Source organism: Paramormyrops kingsleyae, chromosome 1 (assembly GCF_048594095.1).
Source record: "Paramormyrops kingsleyae isolate MSU_618 chromosome 1, PKINGS_0.4, whole genome shotgun sequence".
Classification (NCBI taxonomy): domain Eukaryota; kingdom Metazoa; phylum Chordata; class Actinopteri; order Osteoglossiformes; family Mormyridae; genus Paramormyrops; species Paramormyrops kingsleyae.
This window is the reverse complement of record NC_132797.1, coordinates 17,547,747-17,562,817: the sequence shown is the minus strand read 5'-3', so window position 1 is coordinate 17,562,817 and position 15,071 is coordinate 17,547,747. Positions and strand designations below refer to the sequence as shown.

Genomic DNA, 15,071 nt, shown 5'->3' with positions numbered 1-15,071 from the left:
ACATATGGGGTGGGGGCTTTGTTAAATATGAAGATGTACCCAATTTTATGTTACAGCATCATTACTATAGAGAAACCAGCATAGAAACCCTGGGGGGAGGCGGGGGGTCTTCAGTCACTGGCATATGCCAAAGCCATAGATGCACTTGAAAGCCTTCTGAATATGCAAAGAAAAGGAAGCTGGAAAGCCCTGCAGTTCTTTGATAATAAACTTTAATAATCAAGTAATGTTGAATGGTTTTGTATCATAGCAAACAAACATATTTAAACATAAATATGTGTAATCCAAAAGGTTAAACAAGGACGAATTAACAATCAGGGCTTTGTGGCTTGGCTTCCCCAAGCAAGCTTGAATATGCAATATTCATTGTGACAATGTATAGAACATTTTGATAAACACTGAGATATTTAATTACTGCATTTGAGGTTTGAGTGCAAAACATGATAATGTAACAATTTGGTCCTGCAGTGGATTCTGCTCTCAGGTACCAGGACTTCCTAGCGGCATTGCTATTCACAAAGGCCAGAAAAATATGCTCCTGTACATGTTTAAAAAATAAAAAAAGAAGAATTAAAAAAAAATTAAATCAGCAACATTTCACACCTGGGGAAAGAGGATGTGAGGTGTTCACAGGAACTTCAGAGTGCATCTGTGCGTGTGGAGAATAACTACCCAGAACAAATTCAGTGCATTAAACAGAGGAGGACTTAAAGTCTTCACCGGTGCGTGTTTCCGTTTAACCATCGTCAGCAGACCGTTTTCAAAGACACCTGGCTAGATGACATGCGAGTCAAACCCACGCCAGAGAATAAACTCGACAAAGTTTATTTACGGTACCATTCCATGGTTTTCCCCATGTTTTCTCTTTTGTTGCAGGTCTTTAAATAATCCGGACATAACAGACGTACAGATGGACAGTTCTAGAAAATGATTCAGCACGGGTCGACGATCTTATCTCGTTTAATCTTATTGATCTTTTCTTTTTTTTTTTTTAAATACTTTTTTCTTTTCATTTCATTTGTTAAATGGCCAGCTAAAAGGCACTGCCACAACACAAGGAAAGAAGCTACTGTCCAACACTCACACAAGACAGTCCATAATGGGTCTAGTATAGGTGGGGGCAGGGTGTGGTCTTGGGGGGGCGGGGGGGGGGGGGGGGGGGGGGGGGGGGAGTGCTATAGGTAAACCTCATAGTAGTCGTCCAGCTCTTCGTGAAACAAGTCCCACTCGTCCTCTGAGTCGGAGGCGTCGTCGTCGGTCCCGGCGGCCAGGAGCATCAGCAGCATCTCGCTTAGCTCGAAGGTCACCATCTCCTCCTCCTCGTTCTCAAAGGAGTCGCCGCTCTCACGCTCGTCCAGCAGGTCCCAGAGCGGCGTCCTTCTAGAACTCTAGGGAGCGGATGGCATGGGGGGGGGGGGGTTGAAACCAAATTTAATCCCCTTACAATTCCTGGCATCACAGCCGAGGCAGTTGGCAAACATCAGAAAAACTGTAAAGGCATTTCACAGAACACCAATAACTGCGAGCAATACAACAAATATATGACAAAATACCAGTGCTAAAAATATAAATGACATACAACTTCATCCATTTGGTTATTTATCCTGGTTATGGGGTAATAAACTGTATACAAATAATATAGATGCAAATAGCCTACTTCGCTGAAGCAGCAGCATTTACATAGGCCTCAGACACAGCTTCAGTGAAAAGGGGATACAACTTCGGGATAGGAGGCTACAGAGGAAGGTAGGGAAGTGAGCGCGGCGGGGCCTACCCGGGGCCGCCCCGAAGACCCCGCCTGCCGTCGCTGTGGGTGGGCCTCTTCTAGACGCCCGTCAGGGTAGGCATGCTTGTAGAAGCAGTTCGCCCCAAACGGACAGGAACCTCGGCCCTCGTCGAAATACCGGCAGGGTTTGCTGCTGTAAGAATGACAGCAAACCGGGTTGGACTGGAACATGGCTTCACAGATAAGAGACGGCCTGGTGTTTGTGCCCTATATGCCTGTGTACCATTTTGGTTGCAGATTTACTCATGGTGACCTTCGTTCACACAGCATAAATCAGACATTCCAGTGACAGGATGACAAATTCATACCTTAAAGACTAGACAAACAGGACAGGGCAAGGGTTGCTGATTTGTTATGTAGAAATATTTCTCAAACCAGTATGAGGGAAAATTATGATGTGTTCTGCTAGTTTAACAATGTTTTAAATACTTAAAAGCAAACGGCATTAATCTTTCAACAGATATTTTCATGGGGTAGCATTTGTATCTCCACAGAAACATAAGACTGAAACGTCTCGTGGTATCTGGGTATCCAATGTATGCTTTTAAATCACTAAACCACATCCACCCTGCTGCTCTCCTGCTCTGCAGTGCCCATGACTGGCTACAGGAACACGCCCATCCACACAGGATTACAGCTGAACAAAGACCACCTCTGCAATACGACACGCGATCCCAATCTGCCACAACCCAGCTTGTGGCTTCATGGATAATTTATATTACAGGAATTGAAAGAAAAACCGACAGAGAGGGAATAAGGATGTAGAGAATACGCAGCGGAACTGATGTGCGTCAGTACCCCATGCCGTCCTTGTACTTCTGGATGAGCTTCTGCTTCTCCTCCTTGTCCTCCACCCAATACTCGCTTGGGATGACAAAATTGGATGTGATTCGACATTCAGGACATGACCTGGGAAGAGGGAGGGACATGTGTTATACAAAGCGATCCCATTGGTCAAAGCATGGCCCTTCACCTATATGTACACAAGCGCAATAACTAGAGGACCAACAATGTCAGCGTGCTGTCCAGATCAGAGCCGGTCCTAGCCAATGCAGTGCCCCAGGACAGCATCAGCGCCGGCAAAGTGAAACTGGCTGGCAAGCTGGCGCCCTAGGCGGACTGAGCAGCCCTGATGCAGATCTGAGTGTGCGTGCCCTAGCGAGGGAGCACGACAGCCCAGTTCCTCACTTGATGATTTTGCTCTCGAATTGCTTGGCGCTCCTCCACTTGCGGATGCACTTCAGACAGTAGCAGTGCGAGCAGTTGGACAGGATACCAAATCGGCGGTCGCTGGGGTTGGCCTTCTCGAACACCACCTCCATGCAAACGCCACACATCATGTCCTTGCTGCGCTGGATGGCGAAGGAGATCTCCATGTCCTTCTCGTGGGCCTCGATGCATGCCTGGGTAGGCGACCGGGACATGTTACAAGACTAACGCTCCATAACAGAAGTTTAGACTCAAAGATCATACAACAGCTGAGGTTGTAGCCCTGGAGTAACTATAGAAATGAAGTTATTCAACATCCCAGGAAGCATCTATTGAAAATCTGAAAGAGAACAATACACACTGAACCAGTATCATTCAGCTCTATAAACAGGTTATTAAGCCATAAAGTCAATCTGCATAAATGCTTCAGCCAAGCAAATATTTGCAGAGTTAATTAACATAACCAACTTCCACCTGAGCAAGAACACACACAATCCAGCCAAGAACATTGACATTTGATACTGACGTAACTAACCAGCAGACACTGTTTAATTAGTAAGATTCACATGTAAGAAAAGTGATTGCAGTAGAAAAACAAACAGTCCAAATTGAAGGCAGCATAGTGCCGATGCTGCTTAAGCACAAGCTGAGCTCAGTCTCTCAGCTCAGATCTTGATTGATTCCCCCCCCACCCCCCACCTCCCACCTCCTACCTCCTTAAACTTCGCTGAACCACTGACAAACTGAAATGATGAGCCAACAACAAACACTACTGAGGTCTTATATTTTTTTCCATTATGGTAAAATTATGCAATGTTGGAGAGCAGCCTCCACCATCTTCAGGCTTGTGGGTTAGGACTGTGTATTTTTCACTTAATGATGATAATATCAGAACTGCAACAGGTTAATTTGTGCCAATAAAAGACATTTCTGCATTATGCAAACATTTACTAAATAAAACAGAACAAAACACCATTTACATTGTTTTTATCTGAACTGAACAGATGACACATTAAAACAACGTTTCTCAAACTAGTCTTCAGGGAGTCCCAGCAGCCCACGTTTTTGCTCCCTCCCAATTCCCTGGGAGCAAAAGTGTGGGCCGTCTGGGGGTCCCAAGGACTGGTTTGAGAAACACTGTCTTAAGAGTGTCCAATAATACAATTTTAACTGCAGAAACAATACAACCAGCAGTTCAATCAAGACTGATTAGGATTTTTTTTTGGATTGAGAGCCCTGTGTTCAGTGGGGCACCAAGAGTAGGACTGAGAAACCTGGGTGCAGAACAGGGGCATCTAGCTCTGGTCCTGCAGGTTGAGATCTTAGTAGGTTTCAGGCATTTAATTGTCAGTTGTCCATGCTATCCCCCTCCAGTCCTCCAGGGGGCAGCCACCACACCAGACCCACCTTACCTTGATGTGTTGGGAGCGCTGGGCCGTGTCGAAAGGGTGCAGGACTTGCAGGCCACACATGTCGCACACGTCGCCGTGGAGATAGGCGCAGTTGAGGCCGTAGCGGCACTCGCCCACTGCGGCATACGGGCACAGCTGCTTCTTCAGCTCCTTCTCAGCCCGCTCCTTCTCGTACTCCTCCTCGATGAGGAGGCCGGGCGTCTCCGGCAGCGTAGGGTTGGTCGCTGAGTTGGGGGGGGTGGGCAGGGAGGAATAGACCACAGACAACAACAGACGTCAATCCAAGGGGAGTGACAATTCTGCTAGCCCTACAAAATACACGTGTCCCTCCCACCACATTCTCCACGACCATCGCAGTGCCATCACTGGTCAGGGAAGAATGGCTCTTTTCTTAACTTCATATTAGCTTATTCTGCCCATTAGGGTTGGTCACATGTCCTATGTACCAAACTTGTCTGTGATCATCTCCTGCTTCCAATCCCCCATGACCACCATTCGAGTTCCTACCAAATGACTAGCCAACGCAATGTCACTGGATTACAAAAGCAAGCCACCCAGGCAGTGCTGAAAACCCCGCAGGATCACAGCCCTCCCCCTCCGACTGGCAGGGACGGGAACAGCTGGATCCTGCCGAGGGCCACTCTGCGGTCACTGCGTTGGCCACCACCCAAATCCCACATCCATCTTTCAGATGGTGTAATGTGAATTCAGCGTGTGCCTGACAAGGCCATGCGCAGGGATGGAAATCATAATGGGGGATCTCTGGCACAGCGAGGGACACAGCAGGACAGACAGGGAGGAGAGCCGGGCTACACTGCTAAGCTCCAGAGGAAGCACTGAGGATCTGAAGCACGTTGAAGCTGTTAAAATCAGAGCCACACAGCCACATAACCCAGGGGAAACGACTGTCTGGTTAGCAGACAAACAGGCAGGAAGCTTCACTTCACAAGCACCGCAACAATTCCTAATTTAGATGAAAGTACCATTTTCTTAACAGAACACCACAGCTATTTGCTGCTGTCCCTTTAATTTATTAAGTGCAGTGGATGGACGTCCAGATACAGCAAACTGGGCTAGAGGAAACTCACCTCGCCCACAGTAGGGCTGCCCTGGAACAAACTCGGCGGCGTGGACCCAATCCACGGCCCCTGAGGAGTGCGGCCGCGCCGACGGCTGGGCGGGGCCGCCCATCCCACTGGGCCTGGGCTCTGGTGCGGCAGCGAGGGCAGGGGCGAGCGGTGCGGGGGCAGGCGGCAGCGGAGCCGGCAGCGAGGGGGCTTCTAGCTCCTCTTGCTTGGCTGGTTTGGCGTGGTCATACCTAAACAATGACCCAGACGGACATTTAGCGGAAATGGGCTCCCCAGACAAGGAGCACCCCTGAAGAAGCATCTGAAGAGCTGGAGAGCGGCATGCAGCAGAAAACAGCACATAGGAAGCGCAATACCTATAACTGACACTAGAGGCACACTGACTGACAAGGGATAAGAAAAACACAAACAAAGCTGTAATGTTTATTAAAAGTGCTTTAGAACTTTGAGTAAATGACCACGTTTCCACATACTCTCAGGTGTAGACTGAGCCAATGTGTCCTCTACAGTAGCGGTTCTCATTGTGGGGTCTGTAAAACACGGCCAGGGTGTCCACAAAAAAATATGAAATTAGATTATCTATTAATAAAAATCGTGACAACTTGCCTTTAGATACAAACCGTGTTGCGAATGCATGCTGCAAATCCGCCCGTTTTAAATTGGGATCACAAGTATTAAATGCTCTCTCTGCTTGCGGCAGGTAAACCATTCAGCTCATCTGAACAAAAACATTTGGTCACGGATAGTTCAGTATCCACATCAAATGACAAACGATGGCTAGTAATAAAAAAAAGGAAATGAGAAGTATATAGGAGTTTGGCTTGGAGAGCAGCAGTGGATGACCACAGCGCGCCGTTCATCGCGAATGAGCTCAGAAATCTAAATCAAGCTAAAGCCAAATCTGACTACAACCAGGCAGAGCTTGTTAGCAAACCAACATATTTTTTTATTCACAAAAAGGTGTGGAATACTCCCGTCTGGGGAGTAAAATGTTAAAATGCACAACAATGTCAGAAAAAATAACACAGAAAGCTTAATATTGGTCAATCAAATTGTTAAAAGTAAGAAAACTCATACAATTGGTGAAAATCTCTTTCTATCAACTGCAATTGCAATGTGTGAAGTTATGACTGGGACTGAGGCTGCTAGTAAGCTGAAGAACGTTCTGATGTCAGATGACAGTGATGAGGAGAACTGAAAAAATTTCATATGACATTCGCTTGCAGCTCTAGGATAAACTGAGCTCCTGTGTTCAGTTCTCTCTTCAGTTGAAAGAATCCACAGACATTCCTAATACAGCTCAATTAATTGTGTTAGTTCGCCACCCGGGGGAAGGAAAAAAAAACTGGAAGTCTTCCTCTTTCATAAGGAGGTCCCCGCAAGGACATCAGGCGAGCGATTATTCACACTTCTGAACAATTTTGTTACAGAAGATGGAAAAAATGTGTCACCATCTATAGCGATGGCACAGCCGCAATTACGGGCGAGAAGAGCGGTGGTGTGACGTTCGGGTCAGCAGCTTTTCTCCTTGCAGTATAACTGCTTAGTGCTGCATTAGCAAGCTCTTATATCTAAAGGCATGCAACCAGAATTTCATGCAATTTCATTAAACCCCAAGTAAACAGTCACATTTGTTTCACCAGCTCTGTAAGGGGATGGGTTCTGGTTATGATGCCCTACCGACCATGCAGACAAATTCCACTCACTCAAAAAAATGGATGCAAGGTGTTTCTTAATGAAAATAGCCTGTCGTCAGACCCAGTAACAGAGTTAGCTACTACACACCGGACTGCACTGAGCAAACGCCACAGCACACGCTTCTTAGACGTCAACACTGATGCCAGGGCCTGGGCACACAACTTGCACCAGCAGCAACAACCACAAGCAGCGTCACTGGAAAGGCAGAAGAGCACTTTTGGAGGTTTCCTGTGACAGGACATTAATGCTCCGATTCGAGCAGAAGTCTCATGCAGACTTTTGGGCCTCCATCTCACAGAAGCATCCTGAAGTTTACTGCGGAGACCATTAGAATACAGCTTGCCTTTCTCTCCATCTAGGATTTGGGAGGCCGCGTTCTCAGCACTGACTGCCAGGAAGACCAAGCACAAGGTGCATGTGGATGGTGACGTCAGTCTGCTTATCCATCACTCCTAGAATCACAGCCAGAGACAAGCTTTCCTCTCACTAATTTATTAGGCATATCCTAATAACTACAAATCATATTTTCAATGCTGCAAAAAAAAAAAAAAGTGATGTATTAGTAATACAGTTCTAATTCTAGGCATGTTGAAAAGGTGTCAAGTTCTGTTATAGTATAACAATGTATGATAGGCCTCATGTAGAGAGAGCCCTTAAATACCATGCACACACACACACACACACACACACACACACACACCCACACCCACACCCCTAAGGGGTACCTGGCCTGAAAAAGTCTAATTCATGGGGACCCCCAGACGGTCCACATTTTTGGTCCTGTCCAGCTCCCAGCCAATAAAGACCACCAAATACCTGGTACAGGTGAATGTGGATTGGACTGGGGTTCCCGAGGACTGGACTGGGCAACACAGTGGTTACAGGACCTGTAACAGCTAAGCGGCCGTCATGTGGCTCCTATAATCCGATAAAGCTGGATCTCTATGAACACTTAATTTGATTTAGAGGTTATTCTCAAAGTGCGCAGCTATAAAACCCTGCTCTGGGCAACACAGCTCTATTTGCATTATTGCAAACACCCCCAACCCCACACAGAAAAATCTACCCAGTTGCAGAAAAGACAGTTGGACTGCAGCTAAGAATCAGAATGGGGGCATTAAACAGAATATGCCACCTCGTTAATATGCAGTTTCCAATTGCATATTATGCAATGTGTTGAAGTCTGCTAGTGACTTACTGGCAAACAGTGGTTTTGATGGTTGTTAAAACACAATTAAGACACACGTCCGTATATAAACAGCCTGATCCTTCCTTCCAAATGTCAATACTACAACCCGCTGTCTATTACCTTCACCCTTATTCTGACCTGAGAGCAGTCATGGCTAGCAGTGATCAACACATCCTGACAGGATAGATGTGGCAAATACTGAACTAAGCTGATTAGCCATAACTATAATTAAAATGGAGAGAAATTAATCCACAATACTTATGTTAAATTGTGAAAATACTGTTTTTAAGTTAGCCTTTTACTGTCATTATGTATTATGATATATTGGTTTTTTTCTCCTTAAGCACACAAGGCAAGTGAATCAAAATGGTATAAATGGAGAAAAAAAAAACATTTTTGTATTTTAATAAAAACAATTTAAATGGCGGAGTTCCATGGTGTTAAAGCAAAAAATATGAATGTCATCATTATTAGTAATATCATGGTAAGATGTTACGTACAATGTGGTCAGCACATCAATGGAAAAAAAATATTTCTGGCACCTGAAAACGAAAACCATCTTACAGCTGAACACTGGAGGACTCTGCTAATGACTGCACCTTTCCGTGCATGTTAGCCCAGGGATATGTCATTTGAAAGGCTTAACTAAATATTTACTTTTAGGATATTCACTTAGCACTGTCCCAGTACATAACCATAGCAATTATAACATGACTCAGGGACAGTTTTAAGGTCCATATTAAGTCTTATCATGAGACAATACAGTTCAGTTAGGAAGTCACATGAATAAACAGGGAATTATAAAAACAACATGCTATTTTCTCAAGCTGATGCTTCTCAATACATCAGTGAGAGAGAATTGCCCTGTTGCTTTTTTAAATTGCACTTCCCCTCTAGAGTCCTTAACCTAAGCAGTCCTAAGCTTGGTCTGCGTTTCCCTTCATTGTACTGTTAGACACGCTCAGTACCGCAATGGTATCCTGCCTCATGCCCGGTGCTTCCTGGGACAGGTCCATGCATCCAGTGGGGAGCGGGGTTAGCTGTGTGTCAGCAGGTTTGGCCTCCTGGGCTACGTCTTTAAAAAACCAAAGTCCGAGATCAGCTACGTGAAAATGAACACCTTCCAATGTACCCATCCCTGCACTTGTACAAAGAGCAAATGAAGCTTCGTTTCCAGATGGATGGTGAGCCGATATTAAATCAAGCTCACTTATGTTTCTTTACTACGTTACACAGAGTCAGTGCTGAATTAGACCACAGGGGCCAAACGGTTCTTTCTGCTATCCAGTCCTCAGGGATCAGCCCTAGTGCGTTTAGAGCACAAACCCCTGAGAAATGCTCTACCAGGGTAGGACAAAATATACAAAAAGACAAAATGAACACAGGCCTACAATGAGTAACAGCAACCCTAAAGACTGTTCCACATAAAAACCCACCAGCCACAAATGTTAAATATGCATTTTAGTTCAGCATTACTAACATGAGTTTTTGTACTCATTACCAAAGACAATACACTTTATACATTCATTTGAGTCCACCTACAGCCCTGCAGTATTTGTACCTTTTACCTACCTCCCAAAACAGAAATATTTGCCAACGCATAAATTTATAGATTCAGAAATTGCCATTGCACTACAAACCTAAATAGCAGAACAATTGTCTCCCGTCAAATAGAAAAGTCAAGAAAAGACGCATAGTTCAGTCTGGGCAGCACAAGTGATGTAGCAACATAGAAGGTGTACATCTTACTGCAGGGGGAACATTATTGGGTTAGTGTCTTCAGAGGTTAGGGAGCAGCAGCACTGAGCAGATAAATGACAGGAGGCACCAAGGTGCATCTGAAGCTCTCAGCGGGGTATCGTGGGGAGATGAGCCTGCGGCTGAAGCTGTTCCTCAACCATACCAGTGTGGATCCCATAAACTAATTAAAAGTTTTCCTCTCCCTGGGCTGAAACATGTTCTCCTCGTGCCTCCATTATTAACAAATAACAACAAACAGCAGTGGATGGGGCAGGAGCTGAATGACTAGGCCATGCTTGGGTAACGAAGTCACTAATAATCTTTGGGATGGTTGTCACCTCCCACCTCCACCCAGCTATTGGCAGAAACCTGGTTTCCACCCCACTGCATGTTGGCAAACCTCATTCACAGGTCCAAATGCTACTCCACTAGGTGACTTGCTGACTGCATTTCAGCTATAGCCAACAGTCTTGCAAAGAACAGTTCATAGACAGAAGGCCTTGGGACTGCAGATGTAGCCATCATTGTCCAGAAAGAAACTGACAAAGCAGGCATTATAATCCCAGATAAGGGTCAGACGTACTCAAACATCTCATCAAGGCTGTAGCCTGACTGACTAACACAGTGTGTGCCAAGAAGCACTACAAATCAGCAACATCAGCGTGCATGCACAATTTGCCCAACCAGATCCAAGTAATTCAATTATAAAAAAAGGCATACAAATACAGAATGTAGAATACAGAAAGTGCCCTAATTATGGGGTTTGGACTGACAAAAACAGATGGCTTTCAAGTCAGCATGAAAATCAAGTAGGGTAATATACATATTAATAGACATTAACAAGTATTTCAACTGTACCTAACATGCAAGAAACATCCAACAGTTCCCAGTCAGCAAAATCATAATTGGCTGGGTGCCTGAGAAAGTGACTTTGTAATCCAATCTTCAAATTGAGGGAATGCCTACAGCAAGCTCTCGGCCTTACAGAAGAGCCATCCAGGTGTCCTTCATATGACACTAAATGGCTAAATACCACCATGGTTAGACCGGAAATGGCAGGATAACTCAGACACAAAGAACATTGCACTAGACAAAGGTACACATCTCAAATAATAGTGGAAATGAAATAGATCAGAAGAGACTTGACCATGAAACTAAAGGAATCTCCCCTCAAAATAAAATAAAAAAACAAAACACTTGACTGAAACCCTCACTGGCTCCTCAGATCAGCCATATGACCCTGAATAGATATCTTGTTATGCAGATGACCTGCAAAAACTCCCACATAACAATTGACAAAGACGACAGTGCTAAGTGGTGGCTTTGGGGGGGGGGGGGGGGGTTGGGGGGGATGTAGAGAATGAAGGCGACAAGCAGACCACAACCTCCATAACAACTAAAGTCTGTTACGATTTACGTAACGGAGGCATAGCACCCTAAACACCCCAGGGCTTCACTGAAATACAGGACCACTCGCTACTCCTTGATTCCAAAAGCCATCAGGTGTAACACAGAGCGGAATAACTGGGATCTCTATCACGAGACGGACAAGCAATCCTTATTGGTAAGGCATGATCATGTCACAAAGCAAAAATGATCCATTAACACCTTGCACACCCCAAACCTTAAAATGACACAGATACACGCTGTCACCTTTGTGCTTCAAGCTACAGACCAACAAGCTGCTGAGCCATTAACACCTTGCACACCCCAAACCACGACAAACGCATGCATGTTAAAGTGTAACCACCAGGCAGGGGGCTCCCTGGTATTTAGTAGCAGATAAAGGCTGTCCTGCTCCCAGCATGTTCGGCATGAGAGACTAAGGAGCTGAAAATCCTGTCTATCCTGCACGTCAGCTTTTTGAGTGCTACACGTGTTGGAACGTCCCTTACATCCGTGGGAGCTGGTCAGCTTAGAGCGCCCGAAGTTCAAACAATAACGACCTTTAGCCATTATGTGGCCCACAGCTGGAAATAAGAAGACCAGAGAGCTGCCTCAACCCTAACAATTTTAAAGTGAGAAACTTCTTTGTGGCTTTTAATTTCATTATTCTCATATTTAATCCATTTCCATTTTAATATATGTTTTCTATCATCCGTAGTATTTTATATATTCTGTGTAAAGCCCTTTTAATGTGCTTGATGCGTAAACCTGCCTTTTGTGAGTTGTTAGTGACCTGTTAGTGAACTGTTCAGCATGTCAAACTGACTCCTTATTCACAAAAAAAATGTGCTTTCATGCTGCAGTGTTACACTATTTTATTAAATCACTTTTAAACACATCCAAAGAAATTATATTTTGTAACAAACACAGATTATTTCCACACACTAATGCATGCGCACACACAAAGTATATTAAAGAAAACAATTACTGATGTTATAATATGGGACAAGGATTCTGTGTTTCTGGGGCAATAATAAATGACATTTTCATGCCTTCAAATAAAGGCTAATGGAAGGACTTCACCTCCCTGTGGTACCCCTCTGGTAAATACTACAGAATCTAGCAGTTACCTCAGACCTATATATTTAAGATGACAACTGACTCAAAATATCCCAGAGTGTTATAATTCACAAACTGATGTGGACACAAACAAAAAATCTCAATACAAGGTCACACTGTTTAATATGCAATTCAATTTAAAACAGCCCATTAAAACCACATGAAGAGGTTAAAACCTCACTTCTCAGAAGCATACCTGCAATGGTCCCCATAAGCACAGCATCCTCTCTGAAAGTACTTGCAAATCATGGCTGGTTTGCTGCTGGTGAGCTCATGGGAATACCGACAGTTGTTCCCTTCTTTGCAAACCCCGTGCATGAAATACCTACAATAGATGAAGGATGCAGAGTTCCTTTAGTGGTAAATATTTTTGATGCTTGCTAAATGAGTAGACTGTAAAGCAACGTCATTAAGGAACCGCAGCAATTCAATGCAATTATCTGTCGACACGAATCAGCTGAAAGAGAACAGTGAATTTTTAGTTTTTCCATGTATTACTGTAGGAAAATAGCACTCTCCATAAGCATTTAACAAAATGCATTCCGTAAGCGTAACAGCAAAGCATAATCAAATCATAAATTGTTACTGCAACTTATTACTGTTATTGCATTAATATTACATATACTAACTTACTGAATGTTATTACGGACTGCGATTTAGACAGCCACAAAGTCAAAATAAACTTGAAAACGAATCACTTTGCTAATCGATAGAACAGTCTAATCAAGGGACAAGCAGTTACAAGATATTAGCAATAAAGCATTTGTATCTGATCCCGCCTGGCTGTTTAGAAAGAATGTTCTAAGAGTCACCGTTTCAAATTCCTTTACAGTCGGCGAGTTTTCTGCACCTAATCGGAATTACTGTCAAATCCCATGCATGATATGGGGTCTAAATGTGAAATTTCTCGCGTTTGGTCAGGGGAATGAGAATAAAAGGCTTTTGTTTGGAGGTCGTCGCTGCAAAGCTTGCCGAGCTCACTCGGAGGTGATGGGGGAGCAGTGCTGGAGCTCGCCAGTCTGCTTTTATCAACAAAACAACAAACGGTTAGCCTGCTAAGCTAGCCGCAACACAAAGACGACGCTCGTAACAGCTGTGGGCGGAATTAAGCAGCGACGTTTTGTCAGCGCTGTCAGAACAGTATCGGGCTAAATAAAGCAGTCAAAAAGTCACACCGTTGCTTACCTGCAGGTTACGTGTTTCGTCCAGCTTCCTCCCGTTAGTGCTGGAGCCGCTGCGGACGCTGCCGCTGCCTCCGCCATTACTGTTTATCTCCACAACCCAGCAGCCGGATCTTCCGGGCAGCTGCGGGAGGAATCGGCTATTTCCGGTTGTTCCCGGTTGTTTCCGCGGACGGATTCGGATATTTCCGGAATCATGGAGCGCATGAATTTACTTTGAGCGGTTTTACCTATGTAATTGTGCTAACTTGGCGGCCCCCTTCCACGTAAAAATGAATGTTTTCCACACGAGGAAAGACTGAGCTATGGTTTTCTTTGAAAAAGAGATAAGAAGGTTATCAGGGGAGTACCTTGAAATTGTGGGGCCCCTGACAATTGTCCCCTTGACCCACCCACCCAATTTTATGTAATAAAATACTACGTATTATCGGGCCCCTGTCAAACGTTGCCCCCCCTGAATCTGCTAGGGTATCATGCCTCTCCGACGGTCTTGAAGGTTAACGTTTATGTGTTGTAGTTGCATATATTTTGAAAATTGCAAGATGACAGTAATTTTGATTTAATATATCCCTAATTACAATACTGATTAAAAAAAATTAATTATACTGTATATTGATTAGGCCTATATAATTATTGACAGATGTCTTTGTATTGGACATCTTCTAGAAGTAATAAAAATAACGTGTCTGTAATAATCAGACAGAGAGGATCCAATAGAGTTGTGAATGTTTAAAGTCGGAAACTCCTATCAAAGTCAGAGATGGGCAGAGACAAAACCGGATTGTTATGCATCTCTGTCATACTGAAGACGTAATCCAAAGGGGAAAATGCAGGTACAGGCAATGGGTCAGTAACAAGAAGGCAATCAGTGATGCAACCAAAACCAGGAAAAAACAGCAAGCAAGAATTTTAAGACAAGGAGGCCAGCAACCACCGAAGCTCAAGAACCTAGTTCCTGGTTCTGAGCTCCTGGGCCATCTTCATCGGAAACTTTTGTAGTTCCTACACAGCCAGCTGAAACAATGGTGGATGAGCAACTGGTTTTGTTTTGTTGGGGTCACACTGAAGTCACCCATTACCAGAGGAGTGTCACCTCACGGGGAAATCACTAACCACAGTGAGAGCATATACTGAGACAACAGACAAGACACCCAAGGAGTGCCTTAGCCTGAATCTCATAATACGCTCTTTGAAAGGAGTGACATCAGACACCATCGGAAGGAGCCAATACGCTACAGCAACAGCTACTCCCTGAGTATGGCA

General features: G+C 44.5%; 1 protein-coding gene across 1 annotated transcript; it reads right to left on the bottom strand.

The window, feature by feature from the left end:
• Window positions 1-1,157: 1,157 nt before the first annotated feature.
• Window positions 1,158-13,928, bottom strand: mkrn1 (makorin, ring finger protein, 1). Its single transcript, XM_023817828.2, has 8 exons — window positions 13,813-13,928; window positions 12,824-12,952; window positions 5,496-5,725; window positions 4,408-4,631; window positions 2,975-3,189; window positions 2,585-2,695; window positions 1,775-1,919; window positions 1,158-1,388 (listed from the first exon to the last, which is right to left on the bottom strand). Exons 1-8 carry the CDS (start codon window positions 13,887-13,889, stop codon window positions 1,176-1,178), a joined length of 1,344 nt encoding a protein of 447 aa, XP_023673596.1. The 5' UTR covers window positions 13,890-13,928; the 3' UTR covers window positions 1,158-1,175.
• Between the last annotated feature and the right edge of the window lie 1,143 nt (window positions 13,929-15,071).

What these genes read in the sequence shown, in the direction of transcription:
- mkrn1 (XM_023817828.2), bottom strand. Translation starts at nt 13,889, where the DNA reads ATGGCGGAGGCAGCGGCAGCGTCCGCAGCGGCTCCAGCACTAACGGGA. An exon ending in AGCGCTCCCAACACATCAAG is followed by an intron (nt 3,190 to 4,407) that starts GTAAGGTGGGTC and finishes TCGCCTACCCAG; the next exon opens with GCATGCATCGAGGCCCACGA. An exon ending in GGTCTTCGGGGCGGCCCCGG is followed by an intron (nt 1,389 to 1,774) that starts GTAGGCCCCGCC and finishes TCCGCTCCCTAG; the next exon opens with AGTTCTAGAAGGACGCCGCT.